Genomic DNA, 23,032 nt, shown 5'->3' with positions numbered 1-23,032 from the left:
ATGAAATTAGCGTTGCAATTTACAGTTGTGGTTGGTTAGTAGGGGACTGGTTGTCATATTGGCCCATGAGGTCTGTTCCAAATCTATGATTCTATCCTGTCCATTCAACAAGCTTGTTAGGGCTTCTGGGATTTGGAGGCCCACAGTTTGAGGATACCTGCTCTTCTTGACACACCCCTGCGGGAGGGAGAGCGCGCTCGCGCTCACTGTGGTGTTTACATCTGCGCGTGTGTGTTGATGCCACCTCTCTCTCTCTTTCTCCCTCCCCCCACCCCTCCGCGCAGGTGAGGCGCGAGATAGAGTGCGTCGCGTGCCTGGGGAGAGAGGTCACGCGCACCCCCTCCCCCTCTGATTGGCTGCGTTGAAGGGGGGGGGGGAGCAGAGCCTGGGAAGGGAGACACATGGCTGGAGGCGCTCGCGCCCTTCAGTCTGGACACTCCTCGCGCCTCCATCCTTCTTCCACAGTGAGCGGCGGCGAAGAAGCGAGGCACCTTCCCCTCGCTTGCATTCCCCGTCAGCCAGGCAGGCCGAGCAGGGAGAGCCATGCTGTGCTTCCTCCTCTTCCTTCTCCTCCTCCTCGTGCTGTTTGGGGCAGTGGTGAACCCTCAGTGCTCCTCTTCCTCCTCCTCCTCGGTGGAGTCGCTGGCCCAGCGCGCCTCGGTGGTGGTCGAGGGTAAGGTGCTTGAGGAAGAAGCGACGCGCGCGCCGTTCTCCTTCCTCCTCCTCCTCCTCGCGCAACCCACCGCCTCCTCCTCCTCCAGCTCCTCCTTCTCAGGGACCGTCCTCCCGCCTTCGCCAGCTCCCAGCCCGCAGCTCCCTCTCCTGCCCGCCTCTTCCTCCTCCTTCCCTCCTCCTTCCTCGCCGCCGCCGTTAGTGGCTCGGGTGCGCGTGCTCCAGGTGTGGCCGGCCAAGAGCGGCGGGCTGCGGAAGGACGCGCTGCTGTGGGTGCTGCTGGCCCCGAGGGGCTCCGTCCCCTCCTCCTCCTCCTCTCCCTCCTCCGCCTGCGGGAATAGCAGCAGGAGCAGCCGCCTCCGCCGAGAGAGCCGCTACATCTTCTTCATGGAGCCCTTGGGGAGTAGCAGCACCAGCACCAGCAGCCTCAACGGCACGGGCTCTTCGCTTTCCTCGCCGCCACCGCCGCTGCTCTTCCAGGCGTCTTCCCCGCCCCTGGAGACGGGCAGGAGTCTCAGGAAGGAGGTCAGCAGGGTCCTGTGCACCAGGGAATGTGGTAAGTCGGCGCCTCCCCGAAACTGACATCGCCATCGAGAGAGAGAGAGAGAGAGACGAAGAAGGAGAAGTAGCATCCCTGGCTTGGCTGGCCCACAGCAGCCCATCCAGCGGTGCCTTAAAGGGAGGCGGGGAAAGGGAGGAGTTGAAGTTCTGCTAGTGCCATGCCTTTCGATGGGTCGGGTCTCCTTTTATGACTCAGATCTCCTTTTTTTTTTTTTTTTTTTTTTGCTATGGGTCAGGTCCTCTTTCTCTCCAGGACTCAACCCCCCCTTTTTTCTATGGGTCAGGTCTCCTTTCTTTCTACGACAGCCCCCCCCCCTTTCTTTCTATGATTCAGTGCCCCTTTCATTCTGTAACTCAGATCCCATTTTTTTCAGTGGGTCAGGCCCCCTTTCTTTCTATGATTCAGTCCCCATTTCTTTCTACAACTCAGATCCCATTTCTTTCAGTGGGTCAAGTCCCCTTTCTTCCTACTACTCAGATGCTATTTATTTCTGTGGGTCAGCCCCCATTTCTTTCTATTACTCAGGTCCTCTTTATTTATATGACTCAGGTCCCCTTTCTTTCTATGGGTCAGGTTCCCTTTCTTTCTGTGGGTAAGCCCCTATTTCTTTCTACTACTCAGGTAGCTTTTATTTCCATGATTCAGGTCCACTTTCTTTCTATGTGTCAGGTTCCCTTTCTTTCCGTCGGTCAGGTCCCCTTTCTTTCTATTACTCAGGTCCCCTTTCTTTCTATGGGTCAGATTCCCTTTCTTTCTATGACTCGGGTCCACTTTCTTCCTACTACACAGGTGCTCTTTATTTCTATGGGTCAGGTCCTCTTTCTTTCTATGGTTCACTCCCCCTTTCTTTCTACAACTCGGATCCTATTTCTTTCAGTGGGTCAAGTCCCCTTTCTTTCTACTACTCAGGTCCCTTTTATTTCTATGGGTCAGGTTCCCTTTCTTTCTGTGGTTCAGCCCCCATTTATTTCTACTACTCAGGTCCTCTTTATTTATATGACTCAGGTCCCCTTTCTTTCTATGGGTCAGGTTCCCTTTCTTTCTGTGGGTAAGCCCCTATTTCTTTCTACTACTCAGGTAGCTTTTATTTCCATGATTCAGGTCCACTTTCTTTCTATGTGTCAGGTTCCCTTTCTTTCCGTCGGTCAGGTCCCCTTTCTTCCTACTACTCAGGTCCTCTTTATTTCTATGAGTCAGGTTGCCTTTCTTTCTATGACTCAGGTCTCATTTCTTTCTATGGGTGGTTCCCTTTCTTTCTGTGGGTCAGCCTCCATTTCTTTCTACTACTCAGGTCCCTTTCCTTTCCATGACTCAGGTCCCCTTTATTTCTGTGGGACTCTTTCTGTCTACGACTCAAGTCCAACACTCAAAAACCAGGGAATTCCAGACAGGAAACAATCAGGGACAGCTTACACCACCCAATTAAGGATTCCAACAAATCCAACAAAGGATTCCCCCATGCAAGAAGCAGCCAGGCTTTGAAGCTACAAGGCTGTTCAATGCTAATCAAGCTGGTAATTGCAATATTCACACTTGCCTCAAACAGAGGTTCCACAGATATATAAACCTGCTTGCCTAGTTTCCAACAGACCTCACAACCTCCAAGGATGCCTGCTATAAATGTGGGCAAAACATCAGGAGAGAATGCTTCTGGAATATGGTCATACATCCCAAAAAACTCACGGCAACCCTTCCAGCCTCTGTTTAAAAGCCTCAAAGGAAGGAGCTTCCGCCACACCATGAGGCAGAGAGTTCCACTATTGAACTATTGAACAGTTCTTACAGTCTTTCATGACTCAAGTCCCCTTTCTTTCTGTAGGTCAGGTTTCCTTTCTGCCGTGACCATCTTCATCTCCTTCTCCAAGCTTCTTTCCTTCTCCTCCTAATGCTTGTGCTGTGCATTGGATTTTTCCTCCTTCCTCCATCTCTCTTTTGCTCTCTCTCGAGTTGCAGGTGGGTGTAGATTTCTCCTTCTTTCAGAGACAAGTTGGGTCACAAGGGTGGGAAACTTTGCAAAAGCGTTTTGAGCCAAGTTTTGGAGATAGGCAAAAGAGCGTAAACCTCTTGGTACCTCTTGCTCCTGTTGTTTTGCTGGCTCTTGTTGGGCAAGGGACAAAAATGTGTCTCAGTCCATCCAGAGAAAGAAAGAGGCTGCTTGTGAATGCTTTCCCTTCATCTGAAGTAAAGGCCTTGGCTGCTGGTGTGTGTTTCCTAAGAAGAAAGGCAGCCCTCGGTGGGGGGTTATGGGTTTTAGAGCTTGTAGGAGTTTCTGGTTGCTCACTGTTTATGTGGATGTGTTGTTGTTTTGGCAACTTTACTGAAACTGAAGGTGATTTCAGCTTCTGTTGGCTTTGGTGATGTATTTATGTTGCCTTGAGAGTATGTGTAGAATACTCACTCCCTGGCAAGACTTTGCTTAAAAAGCAGTTGCAAAACGGTCTCATTGTTTTTTCAACTACTCCTTTTTTAGTCATCCCTTAAAGTTTTTCAGTTTCCCTCAATTTATTTCTAGCAACAAGGAAAGAAGCATTTTGAAAACAATTTGTCTTTCTAAGCATCTGGCATTTTCATGGCTGTAGAATGTTAACCCCCTTCTTCTAGATATGATCCAGCCCTCTCCACTCCTGTATGATATTGGAAATCATGTGCCTTACTGTGAAACGCTGGGTCCACCCTGAGTGTTTGTGAATGGAGTGCCCAGTCATGTTTCATAGCACCTGCAATCCTCAGACTGTCAGTGCTCTTTAGTTGTCAGTGTTTCAAAATGCTTGTTTCCTGTAGATTAGAGGAGAGTAAGACTGCTAAAGGCAAAGCTGCTAAGGGAGGAATGCCTACTGGAAATCTTGATCATGCCTTCATTTGGTGTACTTCTACATGAAGTTAGGCATGTGTGCACTGGGTCATCCTTTCCAAATATATACATTTATTTCATTGGATACATCTTTGATTTGATTCTCGTTTAAAGCATTTTCTGGGCATCCTCTGCCAGATTTCCTCCGAAGGACTGCAGAGGGGAGCTGTCCACATGAAACAGTGCTGATATTGAGTGAATGACGTCGGGATTCCCCAGGACTGGTGGATAGATGTCACTGTAAAGCAAGGGAAATACTCTGTGGGGACCTGACATATTGGCTGGCATAAAAGCCGAACATTTCTCTACAGCAGGTTGTTTTTTCCCTTGTGGTGCAGAGAGAAAGGAGTGTGCTGTTTCAACCCACTGTACTCAGACTTAGTGTGATTTTAAAAAGCCAGATCAGCTACAAAAACAGAACTGGGCACAGACATAGTGTGAAAAAGTATAGGGAAGAGGACTGTGAGAATATCAGAATGCTATTGGATTGTTTCAGTTCATAAGCCTATATGTACCTTTCACAGCAAGTTTAACAACATTAATGCTTCAGACCTTCATGTGACTTTCATTTGCTTGTTCTGAGCTTTCCCACAATATACAAAGCATCTTGAAATATGTAGCTGTTTTCTGTTGATCACAGTTTTGCCATTGCTCTTCAGATGGCCAAGTATTTTCTTGCTGATACACATTCCACATAGATGGTTTTCAAAAAAATCAGAATACTTCAGTAGTTGTGAAGTGCTGCTGATATTGCAAAAACAGGAATTCAAAGGCAAGTTGGCTAATCACAAATGGAATGTTTGTCTTCTCTTAATCCCTGTGTACTTAAGATATATGAAGATTAATGGCAGCCAGAAATTTGAAGTTTTTCAGAGACTGAATTTTAGAGCATATATTCCATTTGTGAAGTAAATGTATATGTTGCTGATTAAGAGGTAGTATGTGAATAATACCACCTTTTGGGATTACACAAACATTTCCCTTTATTCATATTAAATGGTTTTTCCCTGTTCCCAGGAATATATAGAATATGATATTATCATTTATCTCTCAGTTACCACTTTTCTATCTACTGAGATACAGCTTGTTACTTAACTACCAAATTTCAGACGCAAACATTAAATATCCTTTCTCTTTTGTTAACATGATTTTCCATCACTTTTCCTTAGTCTATAATGAATTAAGTTTGCTCATCTTCTGGGACCTCTCAGAATTTGACTTTAATTTTCAAAGACATCAATCTCCAGGTAGTCCTTATTGTAGATTTACTCTAAGGATCAAGGTAAACAGTCTTTTATAACAGTGCTTCATTAATAATGCATTGCAGGAGAATATCAGATGGCAATAAATAGTTTGGTTCCATGCCCTGTAAAAAAGAGAGACTAATACCATAAAGGCACAAGATCCTATCTGATCTTGAAAGCTAAATCCTGATTAATATTTGGATGGGAGATTGTCAATGAATACCATGTGCTGTTGATTGTATTTCAGAAGAAGGAACTGGCAAAAACACCTCTGAGTATGGCTTGCCTAAGAAGTCTCTGTGACCCAGGGGAATGCCATAAATTGACAAGCAATTTGAAGTTTCACACACATACATACATCTTTCAACCCAATTCTATTAGCATGTCAAATTTAACTGTAGTTCTGTATGTGGATTGAATTAATGTATAATGGTTTCAAGTAACGAAAAATCCAGAACTATAGTCAAGCTTTTATGTATTTATTTAGGTTTGCATGGTGTGACATGGTGTCTGAATTGATCTTAACAGTCATTATATTGCATTTGGAGTCCACTGAACCTAAAACCCGAAGTGTTACGTAGATGAAACTAGAAGTATAGGTTTTGATGTAGCTCTGCTCTGCTTGCCTACTGTGCTTGAAAGTCCGTGTTGGGTTCCAGTACATCGTGGGCTGTGATATTTGAACTGAGCTAATATCTGGGCAGATGGCCCACAAATAACTTCTCAATATTGCACAATGTTATGAAAGTTTAGCATAACTTTTTAAAATTGGAAAAATTAAACCATGCTAATTCCTGTCAGTCAAGTGCTTATTCATCACATACCTGTAAAACTGTGCACTGATTGTTTTCCTACCCTTCACAAAAATCAGATGTGAAAGGAGGCTGGCTGAATTTTGCATCTGAAATCTGTGAGCTTTCTCTCTGAAGAAGAGCTATTATTTGCACTCCTAGCCCCCATCTGTGTGCTGGCCTATCTGGCATCATACATCTTTGCAGCCTAAATGTAAATGTTAATGATGTGATTAGTCCTTACTCAAAATGAATACTTTCATCGCCTTCAAATATATAGATTATACATTAGATTGAGGCAAGGGACGTACACTCTTTCTCATAATGTGGTAAAATTCATATAAGCTATTTAATGAATGTTTAGTGAATGTTTCTTCTTGCATTATCTCTAACAGCAGCTCATCAATCTGTTTTCTAGGAGGAATTCTAGATGCTACTGATGTGCTGTCAATGAAAGAGGGTGGGAAATCCCTTCTTTTACATCAATAGGTGGCAATAAAGACTTTTAGGGGGAGGTAACCTCAGAACTGTTCAAGTGCCACATTGTTGACTCCGTACCAGTGCACTATCCCAGTGCCACCTCAGACCAAAGTGCCCCCTTTCTTCTTACCCCCAAAATGATTGATAATAATTCACCTCCCCCTCCCAATCGGCCTGAAGCAGCATCTATCTGGTTTATTGGAACTTCAGAACCTACCAATAATTACCACTCTGAAAGAAAATGGATACTCTGAAAGCTGTTGTATATTGATGAAGAATTTGGAGTTTTGGAGTACAGTGCCACCTGTATACAGGTGATACACAACTTTACTATTCCTTTCTACCTAATGCAGAGGAAGCTGTCTGTCAACCAATAATGGACTGGATGAGGGCAAACAAATTAAAACTTAATCTAGACAAGACAGAGGTTGCCTGGTCAGTCAGAAGGCAAATCAGGGAATAGGGGTCCAGCCTGTGCTGGATGGGGTAATACAGGTCTGCAGTTTGGGGGTCATTCTGGACACAGTGCTGAACCTGGAGCCCCAGGTATCTGTGGTAACTGGGAGGGCCTTTGCACAATTAAAACTTGTGTGCCAACTGCACCTGTTCCTTGAGAAGCCAGATCTGGTCATGGTGGTACATGCCTTAGTTATATCCTGCCTGGAGTACTGTAACATGCTCTATGTGGGGCTGCCTCTGAAGAGTGCTCATAAACTTCAGCTGGTCCAAAGAGATGCAGCCACGTTGCTCACTGGGGCTAGCTACGGGAGTGGATAACCCCACTGCTGCAGCAGCTCCATCATCTGCCAGTCTGTTACCGGGCACAAATTAAAGTGCTGGTTATGAGCTTTAAAACCCTAGATGGATCAGGTTCAGGCTACTTGTCTGACTACACGCCCTTGTATGAGCCTGCCTATGCCTTGAGATCACCAAGAGATGCCCTTTTCTCAGTCCCACCTCTATCTCAAGCTCAGTTGATGGGAATGCGAGAGTGGGCCTTTTTGGTGGCTGTTCCACAACTCTGGAACTCCCTGCCTAGGGAAGACAGAATGGCCCCCTTCCTGCTGTTCTTCTGGCTGCAGGCTAAAACATTTTTATTCAGGCAAGCTTTTACAGATGAAGGTGCTAGGATCCAGACAGGGCATGCTGTGGTTTTAACTGTTTTGATGGATTTAAACTGTGACTTTTTAAAATGTTACTTGTGTTTAATTCTATTTTAATGTTTGCATTTTTGTATATTTTAAATTTTATATTAATGCTTTTAATATAAAATTTATAATTTTAAGTCCCCTTTGGGGAGATAAAGTGGAGTATAAATATATATATATAATAAAATGAAATAATAATAAAAATGAAAACAAGAATGATGAAGAATGCAATGGTGGAATTGTATCACTGCAGTTGTCAGGTACATGTGCTCCTTTTAGAGGACAGAGCTCATATTTCTGAATGTTCTCACATATAAAATCTGCTCTGAATATACTTAACTATGGAAAAAATATTAAATTGTTTTGTCTTATGTACAGGTTTTCTGATACATGTATGTTTTTAAATATGCTGAAGCATTAAGAATCTGCAAGTGTTACAGCTGAGAAGGAGAATTGCTCAGTCTGCCATAATCTATAGATTAGCTGTTGCTGAACGCAGGCAAAAAAAAGATGTTTTACATACTGCATAATTATTTTTTTCTAATATAGGTAGCATGCTTTGTGGCTTTCCAGTCCTTTTCGATGGCTACCATTTCATTGTCCTACATAAATTCCTACTTGGGTTTTTTCAAGAAAAGGATTGAGGCAATGCTGTACAGTTGATTAGAGGGAACCATCTGGCCCATCGTTTGAATGACTAGAGTCTAAATGATCTAAGAAACATCTGTGTGCTTGTTTCTTCAATCCATGCAAAGCAGCCTTAGCCCAATCCAAAATCTCTCTCTTCAAGTAAGGGGATTGGTCTGCAAAAATTAGTCATTAATAGGATCCACACCTTCAGCTTGTGTTCAAATATTACTAAATGATACTCACATAATAGTGGTCTTTATTTATCTTTTAGGCATCTGTCTATTCTGCAGTTTCAGTAGATGCTGATTTTTGTTGATCATGCAGATGTTGGATTATAAGATCTAGCAGAAGTAGTTTAATTGGGCGGGTCCAAGGAATAGTAAATGTTATGTTAAATGTCACTATGAAGGTGTCTACTGCCTTGATAAAGACTGGGGAATTATTATTCACCTTTGCTGTGAAGTCCCACAGAGGTCTATTTTATTTTCCATGCTGTTTTTAATATCTATGAAGCCACTGGGGGAATTCATCGGGAGTTTTGGAATTAAGCACCATCGTTATACTGACAGCACTCCTTTCTACTTCTTTTTGTCTTTAGAGTCAGCTGGGTTTCTGCAAGTGTTGGACTATTACCTGAATGTTGCAATGGGCTGGATGAATGCCAATAATCTGAGGCAGTTCTCTGGATGTCAGTTATCAGGTTCAGAAACTGGATAAGCTGCCTACATTGGATAAGTTTGCAATTTTCCCATGAGAGAAGTGACATAGCATTGGAGTACTGTTCAGATACATCTTTGTCACTAGAACCCCAGGTACAATTTGTAACTCGGGGTGTTGAGACCAGCTTCGACTGCTCAACCAGCCTTTCTTAGGAAGAGATAACAGCTTCAGTAGTCTGTGCCAGTGTTTATCAAACTCTACTCCTCTAGATGTTTTGGATTTTAGTTCACACAGTTCCTAACAGCTAGTAAGCTGGCTGGAATTTATGGGAGCTGAAGTCCAAAATAACTGGAGGAGCAGAGTTTGAGAAATACTGGTCTATAAACAAATAATTTCCAAATCAGGTATGTCAATCCAATCAGTCTTTCTGAAGATGCCCTTAAAGATGACTTGGAAATTAAAGCTAGTATGAGATGTAGCAGCTAGACTGGCCAGTGGAACACCGTACAAAACTATGTAATGTCTGATTTAAAGGAACTGCGCAAACCAACCAGCCAACCAAAACAAAATACATTTCAGCCTGAGATAACTCCTCTCTCAGAACTTCTAGGACATCCATGGAACTCTAATACATGTTTATTCTTTTATAAATATTGTCATTGTTTTATATTCTTCTGATCCTTGCAGACAGTAAGATATTACTGAAATATTATACAGTTGGTCCTCTACATTTACTAGGGTTAGGGGCACAGGACACCCATGCAAGTGGAAAAACCTTGAATAACAAAGTCTTCAGGGACTAACTGATTTTATATATGCTATGATTTGCACTATTTTAAATGGTTTTAACTGGTGGTATGTTGCCTTATTTTAAGTAATAGATTACTTAATAGGCATTTATTATTTCTGACCCTCAGAGAAAAAGAAGATACTCATAAAATATAATAGATTTTGCTATCCATATTTGCTTGAGTCAGAAACACAGGATTCCAATGCAAGTGGATTTTTTAAATCTAGTAGAATATTGTGGAAAATTCTAAGTTCTCTTATGTGACTCTATGATTCACTGAATGTTGACAATTAAATTAAATTAAACTGGAGGACCCAAAAAGTCATAGAATACAATTCTCCTTAGATATTTCTAGGTCCTCTAGTGTAGTCTTAACATCTTTGAATATAGGGTAGAATATAAATATTTAAATAAATTAAATAAGAAGAAAACAATTCATTTGAAATACTGAAATATTTTATATCAATTTAAAAAGAGATTTCTTAAATGTTCTGTCAAATGTCAAGTTTTAACATCAGCAGCCACTTAGCTATCAGTTTTGGACATAAAACTATACCAGCATACTTTTCTCAGGTATTTAGATGAGCTATTTAATTTTCTTGAAAGTATTGTGTCTTACGTTGTTTGAAATCCAGGACTTATTGTTGTCCCATCATTATGTTGTCTAATCTAATAGGGTAAAACTGAAATATAGTCACCTGGGAAATGTTTCTTAAGCACAATCACTTTAAAAAGGCTTTTGAAAAGCTGTACTCCTATTTACACACACTGGGGAGTATATTTTTATGCTAGGTTTGACAGACTCACTGCTAATGGAATTGGCATGCCTATCCTTGAAGACTAAGGAGTTACATACAATTCTCAGGAGGTCTTAGGTTAACAGACATTTCTTTTTTCTTTACAATTTACAGTGCAAGAAGGATGCTAAAAGTATAACTGGCCTATGAATGTTTCTAGCCAATAATGAAAGCAGGATTATGAATAACAGACAAGCTTTTGAAATACCTATTCATGGTGCTGCAACCAGTAGTTTAATCAACTGAAAATTTAGTCGGCTGCTCTGTGGGGACAAGGAGCATTTCAAAGAAGGAAGAGTTGAAAAGAGGATGTTGTCCCCCAATAATCATTCTTTCCTCCCCATAAAATTTTCATCTCATTTCATTTTATGATTCTAGAATACAGTACAGGTACTTGTACTGTATATAAGATAGTGGAGGAGGGCAGCAGTAGAGGGCAGACATGCATTCTTTGGGCTCCCACCTTCAGGGAGAGGAGAGGAGTGCAAAGGAGGCAAGGAGATGGTGTGGCCAAGCTAATAGCCAAATTTTGTAGAAGCAGTGACTGTGTGGGTGGCGGCTGCTGCTGTTCCTCCTCCTCCTCTGCAACTACTCAGCGGAAGTGGGGTATAGATAATGGGATGGCAACAACCTCCCATCCTAGTCTGGAAGAGAGACTCCATGAAATCAACAGCTTTCTTCTCCTATCCCCTTTGCTTCCATTGTTGGATCTCAGACCAAGTTAGTGTCCCTCCTATGATTGATGGAAACACAGTAATGAGCAGCCAGTTCTGATAGTGGCAGCAGGGTTGGCAGTTGCCTGCTTCTGCTCTTGAGGCAGTGGGTGTGATGCTACTACTCATTCAACTGGAGAAAAATGCTGTGAAATGGCAGGAGGCATGAATTCTCACCATATCACTAATTCTTGTATGTATCTCCAGTTGTATCCAGTCCCAATCTCACAAATACTCTAAAGGTATGTACCCCTTATACGAGTGCCAAAGGTTTCAGATTTTGGAGCATTTCAGGTCATGTGATTCCAGATAAGGGACACTTAGAATCATAGAATCATAGAGTTGGAAGAGACCTCATGGGCCATCCAGTCCAACCACCTGCTAAGAAGCAGGAAAATTGCTTACAAAACAAAGTAACAGAATGTATCTCAAATTCTACAAGCTCTGGAGATTTGTTGCATAAGGAAAGTTGCAGGTCATGAGATTATACACAGTGATTATTGTGTTACAGAATTCTCAGATTCCAAAAAAAACAAACAAACAAACAAAAACATTGTTCAGTAAAGAGCTCCTAGTAATTACTGTAGTCAGTACTACAATCAAGGTCTTGTTTATGCAAATGTATGTACTACTGGGAATATATTATATTTGTATTTCAAAGGTTTCCGTGTCTTAATTTCCCCCCCCCAAAAGCACCATTATTGGGTCAGAACAAGTGGCTTTCATCTGAGTCATGTGCACAGGAAAGCTCTCATCCAGAACTGTGCATAAAATTCAAGTCTGGCAACTAGACTCTCAGTAGAAGTGGGCTCAGAAATCACTTTAAACCTCTTGCTGACTAGCAAAATGTTTGAGTGTTTAAAATACATTTAGAATTGAGGTGGGAGAAAAAAGCTCTCATATATTAAAAAAGAACCTAGCTGTACATTTAGAATGAGCATGACATGGGAAAAATTGTATTCAATATTTCTTCTTGATATTATTGGTACGAATAGGCAGAGATCCAACAAAGTCTCCATTGGTATAGTACAGTAATAGATACAGCATATAATGTGTTTAGCCTTTTTTTCATTTCTGGACTGTGGGAGGTGGATAAAGCTGTTTGTGTACACCTGCTCTCTGAAATAGCTGCCTTATACATGTGCTCTAGGTAACAGAAATGTCAGATTGCACATAGTATGGACAAGCAGTGTGCATTGGACATGCCCTTTAAGAATGTAAATACTACTGCTACTTGGGCCTGTTTTTAAAGATAAGCTGATAGAGTTCAGTACATTTTAATTTTCTGAAGAAAATCAGCTAGGTTTTGGGTTGTGTGTGAGCAATTGTGAAGATAAATCAATAGAATAATTTTGGCTTTAAGAAAACTATTTTAATAAGTCTGTTACATTAGCAAAGGCTTTATGAGTCAACTTGGTCAGCTTTGAACCAAATAATATTCTTTATTAAGTCTGTCATATGATGTATTCTATATTGTCACTATTAATTATTGTAAGATGTCCTGAATATATATATATATATATATATATATGTATGTATGTATATGAGAGGATTATACCGAGAGATTTTGAGAAAGCATGAACTCCCAATTCTATTGTTCCCATGATAGTTTAATTTACTTCTTATTGGAAAGGTGCCTTCATGGCTTTCTGATAATGGACACAATTATCTATGTGAGATTGTGAATATTTATGTTATGTCTAGTGACAGACAGAAGTCATTATTTACGATTATGCAGCGTTCTGGTTGTTTCACTATACTTCTGCCTGTGCCAAGATTAACATTAGAAAAACAGTAAAAATCTAAATTACAATTATCATGATTATTTTGCCCCCAACAGAAATGCGTCATAGAAAACAAAGACTGCGTTAAAACACCAAATGAGTTATATTGCAGATTCTCAATGTGTGTTATTTCATTTTATTGCCGAAGGCTTTCATGACTGGAATCACTGGGTTGTTGTAGGTTTTTTGGGCTATGACCTCACAACCTCTGAGGATGCTTGCCATGGATGCAGGCGAAATGTCAGGAGAGAATGCTTCTAGAACATGGCCATATAGCCTGAAAAACCTACAACAACATTTATTTCATTTTATCAAATGATACATAAGACTGCCTTCTCTTGTATGAGTCTGTCTATTAACATAGTCTCTTGAACTGATCTCTCTCTACTTATAGCCTTAACAAGATTAGCAGTAGCTCAAAGGTGGCAAGACTTGGGTGGCTTACATTTTGAAAGTACAGTAGCTAGACACAAGTATGAAAAATAGACGTACTGTATATAAAAAAGTGACCTGACCTGAAAAGAATAATAAATAGCCAAACTGATTATTTTGTGGTAATAATGAGGTAATCAACATTTTCCATCATGGTGTAGTGGCTAGAGTGGTTGACACTGATTCTGGAGAACAATATTCAAATTCCTATTCAGCATTGGAAGCACACTGGGTAACATTGGGTGAGTCGCATACTCTAAACTCCATAAGAATCACACAATAGGATTGCTATAAATTGAAAATAATTTGAACACCTAAAAAACAACAACAAAAACAGGGAACCCTTTCAGGTCTTAGGCTTAAGCTTGGGGATGGGAATGACGACATTTCTTTATTAATGATCTTCCAGAAACTAGTGAACAGCTTCCTTTTTGACTATACATATACTTGTTGCTTTAATTTTGTTCTTGAATACTTTGAATATTTTACTCTAGTTTTACTATCTATTTTTTTTGTAACTTTTATCATTTTCTAAAAATGCAAATGAACTCTAAATTTATTATTTTTGCTCTTAGTGGCAATGTGTTTCCAGAAGAAATGACACGATAGTCAGTAAAACTAACTCCCAAATTGTTAGATAAATATAATTACATTAAATAAAAATACATTTCTGGATTTAAAACCATATTCTCACATGGCACACATAACAACAATCCCTTCAAAATTTATGATATGAACTATAATCCTCTGAATTCTTTTATTACTTAGCTTTATATGACTTGTTCTTTTCATTAATCATGCATCCCATAGTTTAATCAGACATATCTTAACTGTTGATATTTTCTCTAATTAGATATATAATTTGACAGTACAAATCTTTGCTACTGCTAATTATATATAGCCAAATAATAATTTATCTGGTAAAAAAATATTCAGTAATGATATCAGAGTGCATTTAAACATAAGCTAACTTTAAAATGCAAAATATTATTAATTTTATATTGTGCAGTAGTGACAGAATTAAGTACTGTGTCTTCAGATAATTTTTCTTAAAACTTTTGTCAATCACCATCTCTTTGTATCACTCTCTCTCACACACACATACATAGGCATATAATTGCAGTTCAAAGATGCAAGGTTTTTCAGTTAGCTAGGTTACACAAAGGTAATTCATTTGTACAATGGAGTAAAGAAGAGTGGCTTATTTGAGCACGGCTCAAAATCAGCTGCAGTTATTTGGATCAAATAGCAAAGCTTGTCAGGAGCAAGAGGCCTCAAGTGTAGAAGCTCTTCATCCTGGGAAGCCTTGCACCTTCCATATAGAGAGTCAAAGTGTTACAGCAGTCTGCTGGCATGTTTTAATATCTTACAATTGATTAATCTATTTTGTGCCCTTTAGTAATTTACTATCCATTTCAAAAGTTTAGATTTCATGATGAAGTTATTTCAGAGGAAGACTAACGGTTCTCCTCCGCTTCTCTACTATTGCTGTTGCTAATAATATTACTACTATCAAGATAATAAAATGACTTGCTTTTAAATTATCATTTCAATTAATAAAAAGATAACACAGTGTATGTTTTCCCCAAACACTCTTGAGTAGGTTCTCAATGGCTGCTGTGGGGAATCACCTTCTTATAATCCTTCTGGTGGAAGCAGTTCTGTCATCTGATGACCCCCTTTGGATTATGGCCCAGAATCTGACACTTACAAGTCATGATTCATTTTTATTTTGAATACAGGAAACGACACCAACTGATAACGTGCTGAGAAATAATCAGATATATTTTCTTTAAACTGTGGTAGATGGCAAACGAGCATTTGGTTACTTTTTGAGCAAACGTCTGTGAGGGAACATATTTTTGTTGAATACACACTACTGATTTTGGGAACAGAATCAAGTTTCAATCACCATACTATTTTGTATGCACAGTACTTTAAGAATAGGTGGCAAGAAAGACATAATCGGACAGGTTATTTCCATGATGAGAGAAGCTGAGTAGGTGTGGAGAAAAGAGGCTTATCCATCTGTCCCTCTCCCCACTGCCCACCTCTTCCAGAGTCTCAGCTCAGTGCTCACAAATCACTGCCCTATGCTGGCTTTCTTGGAGGCCTAGAGGAAGAGGGCAAATAGGGCCAAATAGCCCAGTGAGGCCTGAAGGATGGGTGATTACATGATGGCAACGGCCAAGGGCAAGACTGCAAATCAAGGGAGATTCGGGTTACTTGGCAAGGCCAACAAAGGACAGCAGAGACCATTTGGTTTGAAGACCAGAGGGGTCAATTCTCCCCCAAAAGTGGGAAGGCCTGGGCAAGAGGTGAGGAGACCAGGGGAGGACCATAGACACTGAAAGTAAACTCATCCAAAAAGCCAAATCAAACTCTTGCTGTTCTCTGTCAATCCCCTGTCCATACAAATTCCAAACAGTCCTTTGCTTGCACTACGAATTAACTTGGTTTGTGAAGTGCCATTCTCATTGCAAGATGCCAATTTCTCTTGCAGAATCCTCTTACTATCTGACCATGGAGGCTTTCAAAGGAGTTATTTATTTATTTATCATGTCAGGAGCAAACCAAACAGTTGTACTGCATTTTTAACAAGCAAACAAACAAAATACAAAGTTTGCAAGCTTGGTAGTTGATTAAATGTCCTTTGGCCAGTAGCTGGCCACTTGGAGTGCCTCTGGTGTTACTATAAGAAGGTCCTCCATTGTGCATGTAGCAGGGATCAGGTTGCATTGCAGCAGGTGGTCTGTAGTTTGCTCTTCTCCACACTCGCATGTTGTGGATTCCACTTTGTAGCCCCATTTCCTAAGGTTGGCTCTGCATCTCGTGGTGCCAGAGCGCAGTCTGTTCAGTGCCTTTTCTGTGTGCCCAGGGGGGAGTCTCTCATTTGGTATCAGCCATTGATTAAGGTTCTGGGTTTGAGTCTGCCACTTTTGGACACTCACTTGCTGAGGTGTTGCAGTGAGTACCCTCCCTTCAATGCCTTTCCCTCATGGGATCCTAGTCTGTATTCTCTTCAGAATGTCACCCCTGATCTTTACGTTGTAAGACAAGTTTTCTCTTGCCCAAGGTCATACTCAGGGTCCCCAGTTGCTATGTATTGGCCATGACCCGTCTCTTCCCAGTTTATGTACTTCCTTGCCCAACTCATCGAAGTTGGAAGTTGGTGCCTAAAATCACTGCTTAGAGTTGCAAAACTTAGCTTGTATGATATACACATCTCTTCAGCTCTTAAGGCACAAAAGTGTTGCAAGGAGAAAAGGTCTTTAAAAAATTGGATTATGGAAATATCTTGGACTACAGATCTTGCACCCCTTCATTATTTGCAAAAACCGTGTAAACCTGTGAAGCCCCAACCTTTTGTTTCTTATTTATAGTTTTGGTAGGGATGCATGTTTCTATGAACTAGTCAATCCTTTTATGATCTACCATATGACATGCATAAACTGAATGGATTTCAGGAATCATGGTAGAACAACCCAGAGAGCAAGACAGAGGCAAAAACCAAGTCACTGGTTAAAGGCACACCTAGGGAGGCAACTTTGAAGAAGCCTGAACAAGTACTAGGAGGTGGGGGGGGGGGGGGGAGAGAAGACTATTGAGAAATAGCAGAAGATGAAGATAAGACAGAAAGAACAGAGTGAAAGAGAAAAGGGACTGAGTAGGAACGAAGAGGTTTCACTTTCTAACTTACAAGGTATGGGCTGGAATGAAGGAAAATAGAGATCTATGAAAAATAAAGAGACTATCAGAGAGAGAGAGAGAGAACAACCGGAGCAGGAGTGTGATAATGGATTTTGAAGTTTATTTTGCTAGTTCATTTTTATAACATTTTGAAATATTGTCATAAATGTGTTGACTGTTGTTAAAAATTGTTATAATGAGCTTTTCATATAGTGGTAACCTCTATGTATACTGTAGCAATTTTTTATTATATTGACTCAGTTTGTAACAAATATTGATTATTTTATAACTGCACTAATTTCAGTGAAGAGTATCTCCAGGGGCTGTGGTGTTTTTGTGGAAAGAACTATTTGACTGCAAAGTGGAAGGTGAAATGGAAGAGAGAATAGTGACACAATAAACCTTTATAATTGCTGGTTCCATATGTTCTATTTTTTAAAAAATCCTGTTATTGTTAAAATAAGTGCTGATATTTTTTCTCCAATTTCTAGTTCATCATCTAGTTTATCTAATTCACCAAATGTCCTTATTAGAAGCTACTATAGGCCTGTTATAACAGGTCTACAAATTAATTGGAACAACTCAGAAATGCTGTTATTCAATTATCAGGAAGAAGAGATAAAAATGTAAAGCAGGAGGGGAAAATAGAAATAAAAATCAAAAAGTCAATTAAATACTTAGGAGTAAATATATCTAAAAGAATTAGAGAATTTAGAGATAACTAATTTTATTAAATCAAGAAAGAAAATAAATATGAAATTTTTAGAATATGCTAAAATTAAACTATCATGGTTTGGCAGGATAGCATTGATCAAAATGAAGATAATACAAATTTCGGAATTCTTTTAAATATCGAAACGCAAAAACCCCCAAAAAACGAATCGATTTTAGAAACAAATTTTTCCGTTGTTACCCAGGCCTAATGGACACTGTAAAAAAAGTATTTCTCAATGGTGTGAAGCTAAGATACTAACTATTCTATGTTGGTAACAAAAATTCTCAGTGTTTTGTTCATTTCTAGGGTTATATGTGATATAGTGGCACCACTATAGGAAACAAATGCTTTGTAGATGAAATGTCAAACAAATGATCTTATATTCTGATCTTTAACTCTAACTCTCTCTGTCTCCATCTCTCTCTTTGGTAAAGTGACACTCAGATATTAAACATTAGCTTCTGAACAGGTGTTTTGCTTGCCTTTCTGAGGATAATTTGGAGAGCACTGGCAGCTAATTGACAAATCTATTATGAACAGAAAATCTGTATTAAACTAAATATGTTAGTAGTATGTGAGCAACATCATTTAAAAGAAGTATTGGCATGGGAAAGATGTCAAAGTATAGTGGTGCGTATGTGGAATTATTTCTGATGTGAAATAGCTTTTCTTTTTCTTGTCACTTCTGGATTGTTCATTTTGTAGCTATAACATTTTCAGTCTTATTTTTGAAATTATGAAGATGAGAAAGATTCTTCTAAAGGAATGGAGGTTTGTAGTCTCTAGATTTTTATCAAATGCCTGTAGGCTGCATTAAAGGCTATTGGGTTCCACATGCTGTGTACAAAGATACTTTGCCTGCCCCTAAAATAAAGGAGTAAAGAAAAGGGATTATATGGGTTTAGCTGTACATTAATTTGCAGAGTATATTGAAAAAAGAAGTCAATTCAATGGCAGTTGGATCACAATACCTGCTACTGGAGGGCATAAGGTTATGATTTTTATCAATTATAGGCAGCATTGCCCCATCTTTAAAAACTATGTAGGACTTTATTATTGTACTTCTTATATGCCTTTATTCTTTCATTGTAAAAATCCCATATGGAAGTTAAAAATGAAACTTTCTCTAGTAACCATGTTTTTTACTTGGATTTCTGTTTTCATTTAACTTTTTCATTTGTTCAATTACAAAAAAAATCTAACGACTTCCAAGTGCATTAATCTCTGGGAAATTATCTGTTCCTTATCATATTTATAAAAGATGTTTATGTCTCAATCAGGATCACAGGCTATTTGTTGCATGTATTCTGTTACTTTTGCCATTTCTGCATCTCTGCAAGAGATAAAAAAATCACACTTTTATACGAGAGGTTCTTTGCTTTCAATATTTTAGCACTGATTCCCTATATGTATGCAACTATTTAAATTGGATTAAGTTATTTTGGTTTAACATTCTAAGATTTAAAATGAGGTCTCTCTCTGTGTGTGTTTGTGCTACTACATTGGTGCAAAGCGTTCCTTTTTTAAAGCCTTGTGCCTTGCTTCCAATTCCTGTATCACGTCTTAACAGTGCCAAGAATTAGGTGTGTGTATGTTTCTATACACATAGATATCTATTAGCACACTGGATGAGAGCCACTATACTGACTTCATCAGTGTTTCAAAAAGAAGGGATTTTTTTTTAAAAAAAAAACAACAACACTTTTTTATGTGCTCTGTATCATGAGGCTACCCTCAAAGAGTGCTTGGAAACTAGTTCATGCACAGCAATTCCCCCTGGGAATTTTCAATGGGTAGTAGCTATTTGGGTCATATTACTTCAGGAATTTTCAACTATATTGATCCTCAATACAGAATTAGTATTTTTATCTGGAATACTGAAATCCAAAATTCTCTCAAATCCAAAATTGTCCACAAGGGCTGCTAAGATAGTGGCCACTTTGCTCTCTAATGATTAAATGTATACAAACTTTATTTCATGCAAAAAAAATATTGTATACTATTACGGTCACTATGTGTATAGGAGACCTAAATGAATTTCATGTTCAGACTTGGGTTCTATCTCCAATATCTCCAATATAAATTTTATACATTTATGTAAATACAGTTATTTCAAAATCCACAACACTCCTGTTCCCGACCATTTCAGATAAGAGATATTCAGTCAGTATAACCTAATTAAAATATTAATTATTAGCTTTGAAATATTAAATGTCTATAGTCATTTCCACATATGTCTCTCCACAATTTAAATTAGTGTAAGGCAAAACCTGGAGGGTTTTTTTTTAAAAATGACAGTTCCCATAACCCCTTGTAGTCTGAGAAAAAAATTACTCGTGGCCATGCTAACTGAAGAATTATAATTAAAAAATCCAACTGTTTCATGCTTTAATTAAAGGGGAGTCTGAGGTTTCATGGAAATAGATTGGATAGTAAATGGATGGCTTTTCCATAAGCTCTGGAATTTCCTGCCTTGTTGGTTGATTTTAGTTCTCTTCTTGTCTTCCTTTTGTGAAGCCCTACAACAAACTGTGACAAAATCCAGGATTTTCAAATCCAGAAAGTACATTCAAATTAGTTGTGTAGCAAAATACAGTGAAACCCCAAATTCACAAAGTAATCACTCCTTTATAGATTTTGTTACATTTTGCTCATTGGCAACATGGCAGCCCTTGAATATGTTTCGGAAAGCTTCTGTCCATTGTGACAGCAGATCGTATTCTTACTCATGATCAAGTCCTGTTGACTTTAGTCTGTTTATATATCTGTAATTTAGCTGAACATTGCAAGCGATTGTCTATGTTGAACCGACGGGTAAAACACCCAAAATGAGTCAAAGTCTATACAAACATTATCTTGATTTATTTTTCACATGGAGCCAGAGTGATGCACTGGGTTGAACATTGGACTATGACTCTGGGAAAGCAGACCACCCAACTGGCCATGAAAACCCACTGGATGACCTTGAGCAAGTCACACTTTTGAAGCGTCCGAATAAAACAAAGACAATCCTCCTCTGAACAAATCTTACCAAGGAAACACTTTCTTGGGGTTGTCTTAAGTTGTAAAAACCCTGAAGGCACATAACAATGTTCTAATATAGTATATTTGTATATAAATATTCTAGTTAGCTTAACAAATGTTTGGATGTATTAATTTAAGAGTACTCCTCTTTAAATAATTTTATACTGTTTTAGTAAATATGATCTTTGGAAGACATTCAAAGGCAGAAAACAACTGCCTCCCCCCCCCCCCCCCTTTTAAATTAAATTTTTTGAGGTTAGTGAAAATCATCATTTACTTAGCCTGCTCTCTTTTCTCCACCGAGGCAGTGAAATCTTTTGTCTGGGTCCTTCTTTTATACCAGCTCTAATAAAAAGCGCATGCAACAAAGGTCAGAGCAAGTATTTTTTGCAATGATACAGAATGGCTTTGACAAAGTTAGTGAATCAGTGGAGCTGACACACGAGGCTCTCTCAAATTGATTGATATTTTCCAAAAGAATGATTAACTAGGAATAGTGGTGCCTTGTCACAAAGCAAAGAGCTTGCCAGCTAAAGATTAGGTATTTGATATTACACTGATAGATGCACATTTAAAAGGCCTTGCCAGGTTGTCATATTTAAGGGTGCCTGCCTCTTATAAAAAATGCCAGCTTGTTTCTATTGGTTTTGCTTGGGCATATTTGAGTGCAAAAAATGAAGGAGAAGGTTTTTTAAGGCATGTAACTTTAAACTGATATTAGAATTATTAGAGTTCTTTAGTATCACACAAAACTTCTGTAGAACATAAAAGGAACTTGATGACAAAATTCAGTTTATGTATCTTCTCTATGGAGGAGGCTTTGGAAATATGGAGATGAGGGTGATAATTTAATTGATGAAATTTTCCCAATGCATTTATCCTGATAGATCAAAATATGGAAAAACTATATAGTAAATAGGAATGAATTACATTGATGTAAATGTCAGAAAATGATAAATACTGGCACATAAACTAGTAAGTATGCTTTTAGTATTTTCTGACAAGTCTGTTCAAATATTAAAATGTTCAGGTTGAAGTTGTCATTAAAAAATTCAAATGCATGCTCTAACCTATGTCACAACACGTATGTCACAACACAACAAGGTTTGATGGGAACAGGAAGAAAAACTCTGCTTCCACTAAAAGATGGTGATATAACCATCAAGGTTTCATTCAGAAACCATGACATGAATGCAGCATGTCCCTGTGAATTTGAAGTGACTTTTCCCCATGTATGTATAAGCCGAAGCATCCATTCTGCACATGCTTCTGGAAAGCAAGAAAACATGTATTCATTCTGAATAGCATTTAATACAATTGCACTGTAATTCTCCAGAGCTGGGAAAAACTTGCAGTTTGGATTGTATTTGGATTCCACCTTTCAGCCCTATACAATCAAGTTCTAAGTAAAGTATTCCCCACAGCTTTGATGTTCATACTTTTTTCTGCAGTGTTACTGCTAAAATAACAAATACAACCTGAAATCTGAAACAGCCTAAATTTTATATCCCCAAGCTGAAAAGTAAGCATTTTAGGGCATATTCACAGTGGATTTATAAAAGAAAAGTCTAAAAACTGTTGCATGTTCTTTTTGTTTTTGTTTTAGAAATCCATACATGTTTTGTTTTTTCCAGATTTTTTTCTGTCAGTTACCAGCAGGGCTGTAACCAGAATTTTGGGATTGAAAATTTGGGGGGGGGGGGGGTTAACTTGCCTCCTAGCTCATGCTGAAGCAAAAAGCACAGCAGGGGGCAGAACAGCCTTCAATAGCCTGCAGCTCTGCCCCTGTCAACCACCTCCACCAAGTCTGGCCTCCTTAATGAGAGCATTCAACACTCCCCGCTCCCAAACGTGGTTGCTTCACTACATCGGCTATTGCCGCAATTAATGACAGTGTGAATAAATTGTCAATATTTGCTTGAGATAGTGCTTGCAGTTCTGGAGGGACTCTTAATTTTTTGCGTCTCATTGATTTAGCATGGGGATTTGGTTAACCAGTTAAAATTCATGAGTAAACCAGTTTTTTTAACCTGAAAATTGGGGGGGGGG

The 23,032-nt window shown here is 39.2% G+C and overlaps 1 protein-coding gene across 5 annotated transcripts in view; it reads left to right on the top strand.

Moving 5' to 3' along the window:
- Positions 1-404: 404 nt before the first annotated feature.
- Positions 405-23,032, top strand: part of NRG1 (neuregulin 1) — a 668,239-nt gene continuing 645,611 nt past the window's right edge. For 3 of the 5 annotated variants that reach the window (XM_060763670.2, XM_060763669.2, XM_060763666.2), the window contains exon 1: positions 405-1,228. In XM_060763670.2, the coding sequence (XP_060619653.2) occupies positions 544-1,228 (685 nt within the window). In that variant the 5' untranslated portion in view covers positions 405-543. The remainder of the gene's footprint in view (positions 1,229-23,032) is intronic. The other 2 variants (XM_060763671.2, XM_060763677.2) reach the window with 2 other exon arrangements.

This window comes from Anolis sagrei, chromosome 2 (genome assembly GCF_037176765.1).
Source record: "Anolis sagrei isolate rAnoSag1 chromosome 2, rAnoSag1.mat, whole genome shotgun sequence".
NCBI lineage: Eukaryota > Metazoa > Chordata > Lepidosauria > Squamata > Dactyloidae > Anolis > Anolis sagrei.
The sequence above is the reverse complement of the archived record's forward strand: the minus strand, read 5'-3'. Positions and strand labels throughout refer to the sequence as shown.